Below are 18,514 nucleotides of genomic sequence, written 5' to 3' on the forward strand. Positions count from 1 at the left end.
GTGATTCATTTTGGTTTATAAATCATTTATAATTTATATATAAATTATAATATTATTTATTATTTTCACATGAAAAATTACACATATAATTATCAAGAGTATATAATGGGAGTTCTCTCATATATATTCTCTTCGTTTCTATAATGTACGTCGATGGTTGCTCAATTAAAACTGACTTCTTCTCACTCACTAATTTGTGTCCTTTTTTGTGGTGAGCTACAGTGTCATGGGCACTTTCATTTCCACTGGCCCATCGGGCTTGTTCATTTACCAGTTTCATTGGCCCCCACGGGAAATTTACTGGCCTCGGATACCGGGCCAGTGGTTAATTTCGCAGACTGCCATTGTTCTCCTATCTGCTATATCAAGAGTAGATAATAACATCATTGTTATTATTGTTATTAACAGTTATATTATCTACTCTTGGCTATATGTTATTAAAATTGTATTGTTTAACATTTTTTTCATGTGCTAAGTGAAGGCTTCCTTTTTGTGTCTATTGGTAGTTTATTCCATTGGTTTATTGCTTCCTTAGTGAGTGAGTTGTGTCCATAAATATTACTTGTTGTTATTTGTTTTAATTAAAGTCTCCTTGAATTTAATGTAATATTTGTCAGGTAAGGTAGGGGATTATTTCTGAGTGGTTTGTTTAGGACTTTAGGTGGTGGATGTAGTTGTATATAAATATAAGTGTGTGGTATTTAATTATGTTTTCGATTGGAGGTACTTTTAGTTGCTATCTAGTTCTAGTAACTGCTCCTGTCTGTCTCTGTGATGTATCGTTTTTGTGGGAATAACCTGTTATAATGCGTAGAGCATAATTCTGTAGTGTGTTTAGTCTATCTAAAGCTGATTTGGGGAGATTTATAAGCAGAGTAGATCCATATATGAGATGCGACAGGCAGAGTGACGAGTATATTTGCAGCTTTGTGTTTGTGTGTAGTTGACCCCGTATCTGTCTGAGGAAGCTTATATACTTGTACTCATCTTGTCTACTATGTAGTCAGTATGGTCATTCCACGTTAATTGCTGATCTATAATATATATACCTAAAAATTTTACTGTTCTGGATTGTGGTATCGTGTTGTTACTTATTTCCAACTCAATTTTGTTAGTATCCACAATTTAATACTGTTGGGGGAAAATAGCATGAATTCTGTTTTGTCTGGGTTCATTTGTAAATTATGGTAATTAAATCGAATACCTGTTTAATTTTTCCACATTCATTTGCAGTGTATTAACAGCTTCATTTGGATCTGAATTTGTGGCATATATATACATGTATCATCAGCATATTGGCCGTTATTGGGTCAGTTAACATTTTTCGAGTATGTTTGGTATATTGTATATATATGCAGAATAGTAACGGTCCCAGTAATGTCCCCTGCGGGACTCCTCTAACAATAGCCCCCCATTCTGATGTGGTGTTGTTAATTTTCACTCTCTGTTTTCTGTCTGTTAAGTATTTATCAATCAGTGTTGTAGAGTATGTGTCAAATCCTATTTGTTTTAGTTTTTGAAGCAATGTTTTGTGGGATATGCTGTCAAAAGCTTTGCTTAAGTCAAGAACTGCGGTCGCTACAAATTTGTTATTGTCCATTTGGTGCTTCCAGTACTCTGTAGTCGTGATTAGTGCATCAGTGGTACTGTGATTTTTCTGAAAACCAAATTGCTTTTTGTATAGCGTCACAGAGTTTGAAGTGTAGAGTAAAGTAGTGGGGTAGAAATGTATTAACTTGGTATTTTTACGCAATAACTTGACACCTTTTTGCACAAAAGGAAGAGTGATTTCGGCCATCGCTTCTTGTGCACAACAGGGATGAAAATGAAAAATCGATATAATTGGGCACAAAAGCTTAACTATATCCTTCACACACACAAGCTGTTAAAAGAACAGAATCTGGGATTTACAGGGTATACAAGTATATGTAATTTCCAACAACCATACTTAACAACAGAACTTATCTGTTTTTGTGCTGAAATGCATTGGTAAATATAGTAACACATGCCATTAACATGACCATTAGGGCAGCCCAAGCAAGCCTTGTCAATCAATAATGGCCAGGTTTCTGGGCCAAACTGATAGTAACTGAGAGCACCTAGACTCTGATACACAACAAATAGCAGCTGGGGTGCAACCAAGAAAGGCAAATGGTGATCACAACTAGCGCAGATAAGGTCTATGTCTCCCTGGGTACTGCCGGAACGTACCCGGGTAACTATCTGATATGGTTAGGGTTAGGGAGTAGGCGTAGGCGACTCCCTAGACTCGTTAGTGGAGTAGGCGAGGTACGGTCCGGCATATTATATAGTACCAGGGTAAGTTCCGGTATACCGGACCGTACCCAGGGTACGTTCTGGCAGTACCCAGGGAGACATAGACCCTGGTAGCACAACTAGCAACTGGAAAAATCATAAAACATACAGTGGCTTAATAGAGCAATTCATGTAACACTAGCTTTGCAATAATAAATAACAAAATTTTCGCTCCCAAGCTACATCTGACGGTTCTGACCCAAATAATTATGTACAGTGACCAATTATGTGTGCCAGTGACCATGAAGACTTGCATGTCGGAAAAATCTTGTAACAAACTAAGTTAGCAATATGCATGTCTTGTAATTAAATATATTTTCATTGTAGGACAGTATTAGCGATTGCTGGTGAGGATTATTCGGTGATTGCATCAGATACTCGTCTGAGTGAAGGCTTTGTCATCCATTCTAGAGATAGTCCAAAAACATACCAATTGTAGGTATTGGTGTCACAATAGTTGAATTCGTGAAACGAGTGATAAAGAATTCGCGTGTATATAATTGGCTGTGTTAAGGTCCAATTGTGCATGTGACTACAGGCAAATGATATAACTGTTAAAATAAGCCTAGAGTTATGACATTTAATTATTGTTTTACCTTCTGTTCAAATGATTTTGTCATATATTGTGTTAATGTTTATCATATGTAAGTTGATACTGGAGTTTGTATTATATGCTTGTCAGTCTCTCATTTGCTAAGGTAAATCATTTGCATTCCTATATAGGACTGGAAGCACTATTCTTGGTAGTTGTGGATTTCATGGCGACGTACTCACAGTCACAAAACATCTTGAGACACGATTAAAGGTACTGTTTTGTTACTGTCATATGCCAAAAAGTTGTGAAAATATAGCTTACACATGATTTATTGTAAAAGATTAAATTGCAAAAAATGCTGACAGTTAACTTTGCCATATTTACTATACCTGGCAAATAACCATCTACAGTACAGATTTTTTGCATTATCCACACAGATGTATCAGCATGAACACCATAAGCAAATGTCCACATCTGCAATTGCAGCGATGTTGTCTACGATGTTGTACTACAGAAGGTTTTTTCCTTATTACACTTACAACATCATTGCTGGACTCGATTCGGATGGTACGTACCTAGTATGTTACAGTGATTTCTGTTGGCCTGATTTACCGGAAGTTAGTAGAATTTAAAAATGGATACATTACTCTAGGTTCTTTGGATATTGTCAGTTGAAATAGCTTAAAATTGCGCTACATAAAAAGTTTTATCGTTCAATATACATTAGAATTATTTTAAAAAAAAGTTTTAAAACTGATGGCTATCCCGTTGCTTGCGACGGTGGTGCCGCTGGCAGCGCATCCACCGAAAAAGTTGCGCAAAGCAATGTTTCGGCTGCAGGCTACAGACCGAGGGTGTTTCTTATTTATTGATTTAAGAACCAGAAGGATTGCAATATCTTAAAAACAATACTTAGTTTCAGTTATAATATGGACGAATTTGTCCTAAATTAAACATCGTTCGGTTAAATAGCATCTAGGTATAAATATAATTGCACTTTTGTGATTAGCCCTCGGTCTGTAACGTGCAAAATAAATTGGAAAATGCGCAACTTTTTCAGGGTGGTAGCACAATCGCGGGTGTCATGTCAGCGCCCAAAAATGAAGATTTCGAAATGCAATATTGTTTTATGACAAACGTAAATGCACGATTATAGAAATTTGTAGGTATATGATATTATTTATGCATTTACCATCATAATATACTATAAAATTCTAGGGGAAAGCATCCCTTTAATTAGGTAATAACATTGGCACATGAGAATCCTAAACTGTTATCAAAATGATAGAGTTGAGCAACAAATGTCTGTGAAGAAATATTGGGACAGAAGTGAAACTGTGACACATTAAATTTGCAGGGAAGGGATGTGTGTACAGCTTTGATCCGGTTGGTTCCTACGAAAGAGAATCCTACCGTGCTGGAGGGTCTGCCAGCTCCATGCTTCAGCCTCTCCTAGACAACCAGGTTAGTTCTTCACTTCTATAAGTGTAATGTTTTTATTGTCAGATTAAACTATAATCACTAGAGTTGTATCAAATGAACTGACGGATTTAACCAACACTCGAAACACAATGTATTCAAATCTTTGTGCAATGCACTCTGGTACAATGAACAGTGAAATGATACTAACTGGCAATCAGAGTAGTATTAATACACTACATTCTCTCCTCTTCTAGGTAAGTTGGCCCATAATAGTAAACGTTGAACTACGAGATTCTGCATGTAGCATAGTTTAGGCCTGATTTAACCCAAGGCGTGCAATGCATTAAAAATGTCTTATATCTACGGTAATGCTCCCCTTTTAATACCATCCATCATGGCTTACCATAACCATTGCGATCGTGTGCATGAATGAAATAAAACAAAAGCAAATTTTTCTAGCCTTGGAATTTCTCCTCTATTACATGCACAACTGAATACCAAGATTTTCGCACTAGCCCATCTAATTGTATTATATTATATTTGATGAATTGATTTATTTTTCACAAACTGAGGAAACAAGGGTTTACTACTGTAGCTTTTTAATTTAATGTTTACAGAACAAAAATGATCATCATACTGTGGTGATAAGGCAGGTGTAACAAAATAAATTCCAAAAATGTATCTTCCTGCCACATCAAGAAATTACTACCTTTATATATTTGGCTGTTGCCCAGTCTAACTTGTAGGAATCCAAAGGGGCCAATATGTGAATCATGTGTTTTCAATCAAACAGATCGGCTTTAAGAACATGCAAGCAGCTGACAAGGTTGCAGTGAGCAAAGATAAAGCTGTTGCCCTTGTTAAGGACGTGTTCATCTCTGCTGCTGAGCGAGACATTTACACAGGCGATGCCATTGTACTACATGTTATTACAAAGGATGGCGTGAAAAGTGAAAAGTTTCTCCTGCGGGGAGATTAGTGTACGAGGTTTGTGAGGTCTTTGGTTAGAGAATTATTTACTGTCATGCAATGAAGAACAAGTCTATTATAAAGCGGGTAGGGTCAAAATGTTAATACTGTGTGGTAAAAGACCATGTTGCAATAGAATTGTGTGATTTTACTTGCATAGTCGAGGTAATATATATTATGGTGTATTAATCTGCATTTCTTGCTCCATACAGTGAGATAAACTGCCTTTCCCTTCCCTACTATGTTTGTAAGCCATACCAGCTATAGCAACTAAAAGACAATAAAGATGCATGCCCTAGTCCATGGATGATAGAAGTATGCGAGCTTTTTCAGTGCCCTGTAAAGTTTGGGTAGGTCAGATCTGCAATGTAATTCCCCCCTGTAGGCGAGATATTTGATGCGTATCACGTCATAGATCATGTTAGGAAACTGATAGGGTATTGCAGTTAGTCTTGTTCTAGCAAGCAATGCAGCTTAATGCTAAGATAGTATATTACATGGAGTGGATAAAAACACAATTTGTTTATATTCAATCCTGATAATATCTCAATGTGTGTGTGTGTAAAATTAAGCAACTGTAGTAATGCGATACACTGCAAGGGTTTTACTAAATATTGTTTTGAAAATACTAGGCGTATGTGTCAAAGTATTAAGAAATATGAGACTCCATGCTAAACAGCTGCAGACAGCAGGATAATACACAGCCATGCCATAGTACACTACTGAATTGACACTCTGTATGTGTCACATTGTAACGTTGCACGATTTATGATAGACTCGTTTTTCATGCAATATAACCAGGTAAATACGTAAAGGGTATGATTAATTTCTGCCGTTAAGATTGTTCATGCACACATAGCATATCCAGCTATTTTTTACATCATTTTCTAAAATGATGAATTAAATTACATTCTTTAACATGTGAATGTATGTTACCAAAAAACAAATTTCAATAAAAAGGTAACCGGTGTTTTCAAATGGTGTCATTCAGGCAATATAATCTTACATACTCTTTCTCAAATTCTCTGAATCGTATTGTGTTGTTTATGGCACATGTAAATTAAATAATAAACTGTCTCCTGTACCAGTACTGTAACTTGTTATTCATCTTTATATAGACTATATTTATTGTAGCATGTCCAGTATAAATTGTTTTATCTACACTAACAATTGAGACCACCTGTAATATACCTTTCCAAGAACTGGAATACCTTGACAGAACTTGGAAGCAGTGATCCCACGGCAAAATACAAACGCAACCTCATTACATCTTACAACGCCTCAAAAGAGAGGACAAAAGACCTGGAGACTCAGTATAAATTGCTGTACCCGACCGCAGAAAATGTACCTCGTATTTACTGCATGCCCGAAAATTCACAAAAGGGGATACCCGTACAGACCGGTCGATGATTACCCCGGCTCGATAGGTTACAACGTGTCGAGAAGCCTAGCCGATATTTTGGGTCCATTGGTAGGATAAACAGTCCACAACATACAAAACTCGAGAGACCTAGCATTGAAGCTCACCAATTTAAGTCTTGCTCCAGATGAAATCCTCAATTCCTATAGCGTGGTGTCTCCTTTTACCAACACTCCGATCAGAGATGCAATCAACATAATCGAAACGAGACTGATAGAAGATAAGTCACTAAAGAAGAGAACTAACCTAACAGTGGAGGACATAACTGAACTCCTGGATTTCATCTTGAACACCACATTTCCAATTCAGAGAACAAATCTACAGTCAAAAATTCGGAATAGCCATGGGAAGTCCAGTGTCACCAATAGTTGCCAACTTATACATGGCGTGGCTCGAACAGACGGCAATAGTACAGCGCCGGAAGACATCAGGTCAATGCTGTGGGTCAGGTACGTAGATGACATACTAGAAGTCATAAAAAGAGGAACAGTCGATAAACTCTCGGAACACCTGAACTCGATAGATGACACCGGGAACATCAAATACGCTTACGAGATGGAAAAAGATAACTAGATACCCTTTTGGACATGCGCATCACTAAAGAGGAGGATGGTAGTATGAAACTATAAGTGTATCGTAAAGCTACGCATACCGACCAATATTTGAACTTCCATTCGCACCATTTACTGGAACATAAGAAGTCAGTAGTACGTACACTCATGGACTGTAAGAACATTCTAGTCACAGACGAGAGGGATAGACTAGTAGAAGAGGAGCACGTAAAATCAGCCCTTAGAAACTAACTATCCGGATTGGGTCTTTACCAGAGTAGACATGCAGTGACAAGGGTAAAGCCAAAGAGAAATCGATTGTCAGAAAGAAAGATGTCGTCACACAGGCGAAGGGGATGGTGATTCTTCCGTACATAGGTGTAACCGAAAGGGTACAACGGTACTTTCGTAAGGCGAGGGTAGGAACAACATGCAAACCCCACAGAACTATCAAACAGGTCCTAGTCCGCCCGAAGGACAAACCGAAACCATTGAACACTATCAATTGTGTTTACCGTATCCCGTGTGGCAACTGCGAAAAAGTTTATATCAGTGAGACAGGGCGCAAACTAGACACTCGTTTCAAAGAACACATCATCAAGGACGTCAACACAGACGAAAGCAAAAAGTTCACTCGTGCTCAAAGGAAAGCATCGACAGGTGATTTGAACATATCTACGATCACCGACCACGTAGACCAATTTAACTATTATATCCAATGGCAAGATCGTCGATAAAGAATCCAGCCGAAACAACCATTGGATTAAAGAGGCCTTTTGGATCCGGAAGAGCAACAGCATTGGAACGTCTCAATAAAAAAATAATGGTAAATAAACATGAAATGTATTTACTACCAAAGTCTTAACGTTTCTCTACTCTATTTCGCCTATTATTGCCTATAATAACCGTAAATGCGTACCCGTAAACCTAGTGATGTCACACGATCATCGATTATACTCGATCATCGGTTGAACAGTGGCTCGAACCAAGCGCTTAGTGATGTCACGATCATCGATTATACTCGATCATCGGTTGAACAGTGGCTCGAACCAAGCGCTTGGTTATCAAAATCCATAATCAATTTAATCGAACTGAACTAAACTCGAAAAGAAAAAACTTGAAAAACTTGAACAAGAAGAATCAGAGATATCATCACTACTATACAAGTTATCCTTTATTAGCATACATGTATTATACACACAGTAGTAAACAGTGCAAAACAAACAGTAAACAGGGCTAAACAAGCACATACATGCACACGACGTTACGCACACGCAGGCATTCAACACCCCCTGAGTAACCGATCATCGGTTACTTGGGTCCAACCGATGATCGATTACGAAATTCCAACCGATTGACAACACTACGTAAACCCGTAAATAAGAGAGATCTCTCTTATTCATGTTGTTTGTGCACAGGGCATGCGTGCGGTGTACTTGACGTGTTGCAGATGAGCATTTGACCGGCATTTACGGGTAATTATCGGCAATAATAGGCGAAATAGAGTAGAGAAACATTAAGACTTTGGTAGTAAATACATTTCGTGTTTATTTACCATTATTTTTTTTATTGAAACGTTCCAAGTGCCTGTGGAAGGGAGTTACAAGCTGAGCCTCTGGCCACATCTGGGACCATTTACTAACCACACCTCCATCTGGTGGCAAGTAATCGAATCACTGCCATTATCGTAGTGATCAAGACATCTGACAGATGTCAAAACGTTCACAGTACCGTGTACGTTTAAATTCTTGTTTGGTTAAAAAAAACATTCATTTATAGTATATCTTTCCATTTTCTGCTTAAGAGTAATGAAGACAAGATATTGTCTTGATAACTACCAATTGCTCTTTAGGATACCTTGGACCTGGATGCAGACCAGCCTGTGTGCATAGGACTTTCCCTTCCTTATTACAATAGCCAGAAAACACTTCTTGGTTTTATAAACTTTATTTATAAATATTCCTATACCAGAAGCAGAAACAAGATTGCAATTATATGCATTAATGTGTAGAAAACATAATGGTGTCTGCTAAGCTACTGATCTGATACTTTAAACTCATTGATAAGAAAGATATATGGTTTACAGTTATTTTAAGAGCACACCAACTAATGCTAAAATTATTACCACTTGAAAAATTAGTTTCAGATGATTTATTAAAAATTGATACCACTGCTTTTTAAAGCTTGTATTTAACATATACAGTCTATTGTATATCTGTAAACAGTTTAAATTACCGTTTACAACCACTGCATTATATAAACAATATTTTAAGCAATCGATGGGATCAATAGTGTAGTTTCATACATTTAATGTTGCTGTATGAGATACATGGTACAAATCATAATCCAAAGCATTATAAATTCATATGTAAATGCATCACACTGTACATGTTTTACAATTTTTGAAAGAGTTGTGAAACTAGGTTAGACTCAATTATTGTATGGAAGGAGTAGGTACCAATGTCACCGAACTGGTTCACAAACAAATACCCATAAGGTTGCCAAGAGTCCTCTCCCTGTAGAATAGAAGGAGGTAATAGTGAACCACATAGAGGTACCTAATAGTGAATGCATTGAAATCCATAAACAAGTACTGGAGACCCACCACTCTGTTTCCAGAAGCAGGAAGGCCCCACTTCATTTCTTTTTGCCACCTTTGGCAGCAGGAGCATCTTTCTTTTCATGCTTATCAATAAATGGCTTGCCTTTATCTTTTCCTCGCAACTTTACTCCTGCAAATGAAATCATTCAATGGTGGCATTGGTACATATAAGTAGCATTAGGTGCCTTACTTGTAACTGAATGAAGGGTAGATTAATGTATTTGAATATGATTATTACCTTAATTGCACACAGGTGACAATACTAAATTAGATTTATATAGACAATCTGATACTCTGTAAATGTATATAGATCTACAGATGAAGATACCTAGGATCCTTTCCATCTTTGCCAAAACTGCTTGGTTGGGAATTGCCTTGGCCTGCTCATATTCATTCACCACTTGTTGTTTTTCATTGATTTTCTGTGGAACAACATAACATAATTCGTAAAAGGGAAGTCTGTCATTTGTAACTGTAAATACAAGTGCCGCGGAGCGACAGCGCTCATCTAACGTCTACTGCGGTGACTCTGTGGTGGAGTGGTGGGATTCTAGTAAACCCTGTTAGTCCCAAATGTGTTCACATACATGCCGAAACAGTGGAATGCACAGGGATGGTATCAGGAATCTTCTCAAAGGAATGTTCGTTGGGATCGTTATGAAAGTTGCCACGAGATGGCGCATACGTTTAAGTGTCTTCAGATTAAAGATGGAAGCTCCCATCGTACGTAGTAGCAACAACTATTTGCAAGACAGACTAGGACTAGACAAGCCTACAGGCTGCAATAGAGAGCTGCAACCTGTAACTAATTAACGCAGGCAAAAACTACACAGTACCACCAAAACATGCACTGGCAGTGGCCACTGGCAGTGGCATACGTTACATTTAACATACTGACAGTACAGAATGCCATAGAAATTATACGATTTAAGGAGCATAAACCTTCTTCAACCAAATTTAGCTTTTGAAATTTCACTGTGACATTGTAGCCTCATACATCCAGGCATGTATAAATTCTACTAGCAAACAAGCCGGCAGTCAAATTCTTTCTAACAGACAGTCAACAAATCCATGTTTAACCCTCCTCTTGAGGGTCAAAAGGTTATCCGACACTTACTCTTCACATGTCAGCAGAAGGTACATTTCATGGTCCTTTCAATAAAGCCATAAAAATGCTAGGTCACCGCTGAAACAAAAAAGTTTTTCAATCGCTCCATCAGACCATGTCCTCAGAAAATGTCTAAAATCTGCCCTGTGCCCATTGACCTTTGACTTCCAATTTCGGCACAGTGATGGCTTTTCCTACCATGATGCTATACACCGACTATCACGAGCCTAGGTCGAGCCGTTTAGATTTTGTGCCGCAATTCTGCATTTCCTCCCTATACCTTAAGTTAAGGAGTGAATGTTCCCCCTTCTTTTACACCTCTTGACCTTTGACCTTTGACCCCCAGCTTCGACATCCCAACTCGTTTTGACGATCCCCCCCCGATGTGCCGAATATCGTGACCGTACGTCAAGCGGTTAAGATTTGTGCCCAACTGTTGACGCACGGACGGACGGACGGACGGACGAACGGACGGACGGACGGACGATCATGCGATTCTACAAGCTGCATCTGACTATGTCAGATGAGCTAATAATTGAGATGTTACATAAAGTGAGTTATTATGACGTTTTTTAAAGTTAAACCGCATGAGAGATTTCACTGGCCATCGACAAAATGAGCTTGTACTGTTAGATTGTTGCCCATGGTATAATTTCTTAAAGTTTATGAAGAGATAATACTATTTTATCACTGTTATATTTTACAAACATCAAGTGAAAATCGATAGATTAAATCATTGACAAATGTGCACAATGAACCAAGCAAGTAGACGTTGTCAACTTTCATGGTCACTAGCAAATCATTACCAATAGCTCTTGGATTAGGCAACAAGAAAGAAAAGCTCAAGTAGCTCAAATTTAGTTACTTTCCATGCTTCCTAGATTTTTTCTTGACATCTTTACATGAATTAAGTTGCAATGCTTACTGTTGCAAGATCCTTCTGTGTCATGTTTTTAGCCTGCCTCGCCTGCATAATAATTCTTCCCACATCCAAGCCAACGGTTGCATGATGCAACTCCTCTGTTTCCGCATCTAGTTTGGCTGTGTTTTTGTCTACGCTGTGTTGCTTATTACTGCTGCAGAAACTGTGAATAAAATGTACATGCAATAAGGTATCACACACCATAGTTTTTACCACATACAGAATGCAACCAGGACCATTTATTTGTAACATCATGCATGAAATTCACTATGAGACACCATTCTTCATAAATCCTTATCATAATGATTGGGAGAAAGAAGGTAATTTTCTAGCAACAAAATTCCCACATAGCGCACACACACGCTTAGAGGCGCATGCACAAGCACACGATACAGCAACAGAGTAACTTTCAAACCTATCACACGAAATATTATTAGCAACACATTGATTAACCGCTTGAAAGAACAGTTGTTGACGTGACACCTGATGACATGTAATATAGGCTTTGACCCATAACCAGGCAGGAGTGAACGAACATTCTTCGCTGGAATATACATATTATCTGAACAGCAATCTGCAACCATCTAGTTTTGCAACATCTAGGTTACCAAGTGACAATCGTCATGCATGCTCAGCCAGTTTAAGGCAAATGTTGCTATCTGCGGATTTTGATCAATCGAACATGTCAACTTCACACTTTATTTACATGTATGGTGCAGTACTGTCGTGGTTGGACTCTATTAAACTTGACAAAATTAGTGACCAAAATGAACTTTATGCAGCCTTTCTAGCCCAATAAAAAAAAACTGCAAACCTGGATCAATATGATTGTTTTATTTATTTATTACCTCGCCGCAAACAGAGGTCATGCAATCGCTCGCGTGTGTGTGTGTAGCCACCGCGCGATCGATAGCGCGTCGAGTCAGCGAGTGGCGAGTCAGCAGCAGCCACCAGTGAGCGGCGAGTCAGTCAGACCCCGCCACCAGCGAGCACATACATGTTACATGCTCGCGGAGGTATGCACTCTCCGTGAGTGCCCTCTGTCTAGTTACCTCCGCGCAACGGAGTTGCAGGGAGGTAATGTGATCCCTCTCGTGTGATGTGTTCGTGTGTGTGTTCGTGTGTGTGTGTAGCCAGCAGCTATCGATTCAGCACCAGCTCGCCTTAGGGCGTCGAGTCAGCAGCAGCTCGCTCGCTTGCGCGCAACAATCAATATTTCAGCGATTCTACTACTACAGCTAGAACTACTAGAAACTGCAACTAAAACTGAAACTAGAGTCAGCGAGCGGGTGGCGCGATCGATAGCGCGTCGAGTCAGCGAGTGGCGCGAGTCAGCAGCACCACCAGTGAGCGGCGAGGCAGCAGCAGGCGAGTCAGTCAGCAGCCACCACCAGCGGGCACATACATGTTACATGCTCGCGGAGGTATGCACTCTCCGTGAGTGCCCTCTGTCTAGTTATTTATGTAGTTAGGGAGGGTGTGTGTGTGTGTGCATGCGTGCGTGTGTGCATATGTGAATGAGTAAATGATTGAGTGAGTGATTGATTCAGCGAGTGAGGCAGTGATTGAATGAGTGAGTGAGTGCGCGTTTGTGTGCATGCATGTGGATGTGTATAATTATCTACTACATGTCCAACATGAAGTCAGTGGGGAAACGTGATTAGTTTTACACATTTTGATGTCACAAACATACATAATGTATTACTGTATCTTGTAAAACTTACATTTTTTCTGGGTGTCAATAGGCACTCCCTGTCTCTGAGCTACATTAACTGCCTGAAATATAACATGATAGAAACAAATAAATAAACTAGAATGGGCAGTTGTCGCCAACTACATGTATCCCCCGTGTTCTCCCCAAGATGTGTAAGTATACGAAGTTTGGTCGCGCTAGGTCAATTAGGGCCGAGTTATAGAGCGGAAGGGAAATATGAATGAGGTCAAGGTCAAGGTCAATGTCAAATAAAGGTTGCCAGTGACTTGGTTTCCGGTAACGCGACACACCTTCTCCCCAAGATGTGTAAGTATACCAAGTTGTCGCGCCTGCGCCATCTCATTAGAGGGCCCCCCCCGAGGTTATAGAGCGGAGAGAAACTATGTATTCAAGGTGCAATGTAAAGGTCAAATAAAGGTCGTAGTGACCTTGGTTTTGGTACGCGACAGCACCTTCTCGCCCAAGATGTTGTAAGTATACCAAGTTGGTAGCGCTAGGTCAATTTAGGGGCCGAGTTATTAGAGCGGAAAGGAAATTATAATCAGGTCAAAGGTAAAGGCCCAAATAAAGCGTCGTAAGTACCTAGGTTTTGGTAGCGCTAGGTCAATTATGGGGCCGAGTAGGAAGAGCGGAAGGGAAATATGATCCAAGGTCAAAGTAATTCAAATAAAGGTCGCAGTGACCTGGTTTTATGTACGCTCCTCACCTTCCTCCCAAGAGTGTAAGTATACAAGGTTTGGTAAGCGCTAGTCATTAGGGCGGCGACAGAGAGTGGAAGAGAAATATTGATCAAGGTCAAGGTAAAGGTCAAATAAGGTCGCAGTGGACTTGTTTTGGTACGCTGCTCACCTTCTCCCCTCAAGATGTGTAAGTATACCAAGTGTTGGTAGCGCTAGGTCGAACTTAGGGGCCGAGTTAGAGAGGCGGAAGGGAAATCAATGATCAAGGTCAATGTAAAGGACAAATAATAAAGGTCGCAAGTGACTGCGTTTGGTACTCTGCACACGCTTCTCCCCAAGATGTGTAAGCATACAAGTTTGGTCCGCACGCTGTCATTAGGGATCACGAGTTATAACAGGGGAAGGAAATTCTCTGCGGCCAGAGCGGAGCGGCTCCAGCGGCTGGGGAGACATGAAACCATAGTATCCCCCGCCGGACTTCCCGTCGCGGGCCGGAACAAAATTATTCAATAATAATAATACAACTTTTCATTACAGGGTATGGTATTCTTCTTACATAGGAGGCACTGCGGACGCACCGGTTGTCAAATTTTAACAACGCCTGGTTGTGAAAATGTTCCTGTATTAACTGCATTTGTCAAAATATGTCATTCCCAAAATACAAGAATTCACCACGTGCTTTCTGACTATATACATGGAAAATGCTGTAGTGAAATTCACCAGCAACAATCAGTTTGCTCTCCCCCCCCCCCCATACATCAATCACTCGCTCGCCCATGCCAGCAAGCACGATGCCCGATTGTGCCCAACTATCCACTAACGTGGGTAACCAAAAGGTGCTCGCGGCTGCTTTTTCCCCTTTTTTTTCTTTTGCGTGAATGCGTGAGAATGCGTAGGGCATGCGGGAGTGATTGAGAATGTGTGCAGACGCGAAATGCGCAGCCTGAGACATTGGTGGGTCTTGCCTTAACGCAGAGGTAGATTTAAACTAAAAGAGTGAAATTTTATTTTCGGGCGTGGCCCTCAAATGCAGTCTAAGACATTTCAATTTTTTAAATTTTGCTGGCCCCCCCCCCCTCCCGCGGCTGCCTTTGAATCCACTAATTCGTGCCTACTGCGCACGCCCTTTGAAATCCATCATGTGCGTTTTTTCCGCCAACTGGTCATTACCGCGTTGTCTAATTTTCCCTCAGAAGAAACCCTGCATTATATTTTTTTAAAGTTCTTAATGTTATTGAATATATATAATTTCATTCCAATTAAGAAATTGGAATGGCAGAATTAAATACCGCAAACTGATTTTTTCATCTGTTTAGAACATTAATTTAGGAACAAGGAATATCTTCTCAATTAATTGTGCAGCACTGAAGTGAATACCTGTGTTATCTACGGTACTACAGGCTACTTATATGATTAAAGGCATAATGCCTTTTTTACAGTCAGCGGTGAAAGTTATAACCAATAAATGATGTAACTTGGTGAAATACGTGAAAATGTCATATTATGTACATTTGTATGTACATAGTGAAAATACGTAGCCAGAGGCTGTTATAGGTCTAGCTCCAATAATATATATCAAAAGTCCAAAAGACTATATACAAGAACCTATAACTGGCTCAGTACCAATATATAGCACAGCTAGCACCACATGTAATAGCCACAGTGAATCAATAAAACTGCTGGCTTGCTCATACTCATAGTAACTTGCTGCTACTGAGTGCTGCTTTATTTATCAAATTAATATCTGGGGCATTTATTGCAAGGCTGCCCTTAGGGTGATGGAAGCTTTCAAGAAATCAGTGGTAACTAAGTCCACATAACATGATCCTAGGTCTTTCAAGAGTCATAAACTTAAAATTTTCACTTTGTGTGTAGACTGTAGACAGAGAGCAGGCAAACTTGGACTAACTCCAGTCGAGCCTTCAGTGTAGCTGGCCAGGAGATGCGATTTTGATACAGAACGGACCGGTACAGTTGATTGTTTGTTGCTGTAGTGTAGTGTAGTTAATATTCTATTCTCTGAGAGAAAAATAGGTAAAACCAACAAAATCACCACTAAATGTAATTATTACTAGGTGGCGACTGGAATCTGCAGTCAAGTGACAGTGAATTTCAACCCAAGGCAAACACAAGAAGAGGCCAGCGTGACTAATTTCAAATAAGCTAGTGCTCCTAAAAAGAAGTCGAGGCCATGATGCACAACAGTCAACAGCCTGTTGTACAGGCAAGTGACATTGACAATAAACCACCGCCAGGTATAGTGTAGCTTGACTGAGCTCAGTGACGCTCATAGGGTCTATGTCGAGGCGCAAATCCACTTTAGGCACCTTAGGTATCACGAAGTGATGCACAGATTTCTGTGTATCATCAACTGATGCACAGACTTTCCGTATTATCAAGGAATGATGCAAAAACCCTACCCTAACCCTAAGTCATAAAGTATAAGCTTAGGTATCACGAAGTGTGTTAGGGTTAGGGTTAGGATTAGGGTTAGGGTTTTTTTGCATCATTCCTTGATATACGGAAAGTCTGTGCATCATTGATTGATACACAGAAATCTGTGCATCACTTCGTGATACCTAAGGGGCTAGTGGATTTGCACCCTATGTTGATCCCCAGGGTACTGCCAGAACGTACCCTGGGTACAGTCCGGTATACCGAAACGTACCCTGGTAACTATCTGATATGGTTAGGGTTCGGGTTAGGGTTAGGGAGTAGGCATAGGCGACTCCCTAGACTCGTTGGTGGAGTAGGCGAGGTACGGTCCGGCATATTCGATAGGCCTAGTACCAGGGTACGTTCCGGTATATACCGGACCGTACCCAGGGTACGTTCCGGCAGTAACCTGGCCTGGGGGACATAGACCCTCTCAGACTCAGTGACTGTACAGTATAGTGTATATCAATTAGAATGCGTGATGTATCACTTTTTCATGAAACAAAAATACAATGTACTCTGTAGATGTAATGTACTGCTAATATTGTAGCGTAGTAGTAGGCCTATGGAATTGTAAACGTAGCACAACCAGTTAGCCGTAAGCGTTAGTAGTAGTACCACACGTGCTAGTGTACACTGTAGTCTGCAGATGTCACGCAGTTCGCGTCATCATCATCATCATCATCATTCATATGTCACACGTGAGGTACCGGTACGTTCGTACTACGGTACTTACCTGCTGGGACTTCATCGCACTGGCTTTAGGTGCCCGCTTCCTTATTACAGTGACTTCATCCCATCCCATTTCTGCCATATTTAGTGGTATAAATTTAATTTGTGTGAAAATACAAGCTGCTTGTCTGCCACGCTTGGGTGGAAATAGCTGCAGCAGTACCAGGGTTGATCGTTGAACAGTACCAGTATGCAGTACCAGTAGGCAGTATGTGTATACATACTCACCCGAGTAAAGGTAATGTGAGTATGCGCTTTCGTTTGATGGGCGGGGACCCATAGCTGTCAGTTTGTCGTGTCGACTACGCCCCGTAGAGATATTACAGATATTAGAGGTTAGAAAGATTATTCTGGAAGTTTCTATAGAACGCCCATGTTGTGACCACGTTGTGACATATCAGAGATAAACATGATGTCAACGGCAATATTGTTAGAGTGAATTTAATAAGGTGGATTTATTTGCAAATCTTGAAACAGGTGGCTGCATTTTCCATAACACAAACTATAATTTCATACATAATATAATACTATAATAACAAACTACATTCCATAACACATACTAGTCGTTGAGATCTCTGATTTGCCAGCTGACCCTTTAAAATAGGGAAAATTGGAATATGAGTGTCAGTTGGGTAGGGTCTATGTCCCCCTGACCTCTGTTTGACCTCGCTCGTTTAGCTATTTCTGACTAACCCTAACCCTAACCCTAATCCTAACCCTAACCCTAACCCTAGGACGGACGGACGGACGATCATGCGATTCTACAAGCTGCATCTGACTATGTCAGATGAGCTAATAATTGAGATGTTACATAAAGTGAGTTATTATGACGTTTTTTAAAGTTAAACCGCATGAGAGATTTCACTGGCCATCGACAAAATGAGCTTGTACTGTTAGATTGTTGCCCATGGTATAATTTTCTTAAAGTTTATGAAGAGATAATACTATTTTATCACTGTTATATTTTACAAACATCAAGTGAAAATCGATAGATTAAATCATTGACAAATGTGCACAATGAACCAAGCAAGTAGACGTTGTCAACTTTCATGGTCACTAGCAAATCATTACCAATAGCTCTTGGATTAGGCAACAAGAAAGAAAAGC

The 18,514-nt window shown here is 39.9% G+C and overlaps 2 protein-coding genes across 2 annotated transcripts; one reads left to right on the forward strand and one right to left on the reverse strand.

Moving 5' to 3' along the window:
* Window positions 1-2,643: 2,643 nt before the first annotated feature.
* LOC106807099 (proteasome subunit beta type-1-B-like) lies at window positions 2,644-6,338 on the forward strand (the record flags this gene model as incomplete). Its single annotated transcript, XM_014809353.1, is given in 5 exon segments — window positions 2,644-2,751; window positions 3,040-3,121; window positions 3,289-3,418; window positions 4,209-4,315; window positions 5,067-6,338. Coding segments are annotated over 5 exon segments (613 nt in total), but the record flags the coding sequence as incomplete, so codon positions are not given.
* A 2,806-nt stretch (window positions 6,339-9,144) lies between these two features.
* LOC106807094 (endothelial differentiation-related factor 1-like) lies at window positions 9,145-17,593 on the reverse strand. Its single transcript, XM_014809343.1, has 5 exons — window positions 17,412-17,593; window positions 13,551-13,621; window positions 11,849-11,999; window positions 10,144-10,237; window positions 9,145-9,945 (listed from the first exon to the last, which is right to left on the reverse strand). The coding sequence occupies exons 1-5, from the start codon at window positions 17,487-17,489 to the stop codon at window positions 9,851-9,853; spliced, it is 489 nt and encodes a 162-aa protein (XP_014664829.1). The 5' UTR covers window positions 17,490-17,593; the 3' UTR covers window positions 9,145-9,850.
* Between the last annotated feature and the right edge of the window lie 921 nt (window positions 17,594-18,514).

Source organism: Priapulus caudatus, unplaced genomic scaffold (genome assembly GCF_000485595.1).
Source record: "Priapulus caudatus unplaced genomic scaffold, Priapulus_caudatus-5.0.1 Scaffold195, whole genome shotgun sequence".
Lineage (NCBI taxonomy): Eukaryota > Metazoa > Priapulida > Priapulimorpha > Priapulimorphida > Priapulidae > Priapulus > Priapulus caudatus.

Excerpts from the sequence above, each read along its gene's own strand:
- LOC106807094 (XM_014809343.1), bottom strand. The coding sequence starts at position 17,489 with ATGGCAGAAATGGGATGGGATGAAGTCACTGTAATAAGGAAGCGGGCA. Across the intron at positions 13,622-17,411 it reads GTGCGATGAAGTCCCAGCAG|GCAGTTAATGTAGCTCAGAG; the intron begins GTAAGTACCGTA and ends GTTATATTTCAG. Across the intron at positions 10,238-11,848 it reads CACAGAAGGATCTTGCAACA|AAAATCAATGAAAAACAACA; the intron begins GTAAGCATTGCA and ends GTTGTTCCACAG.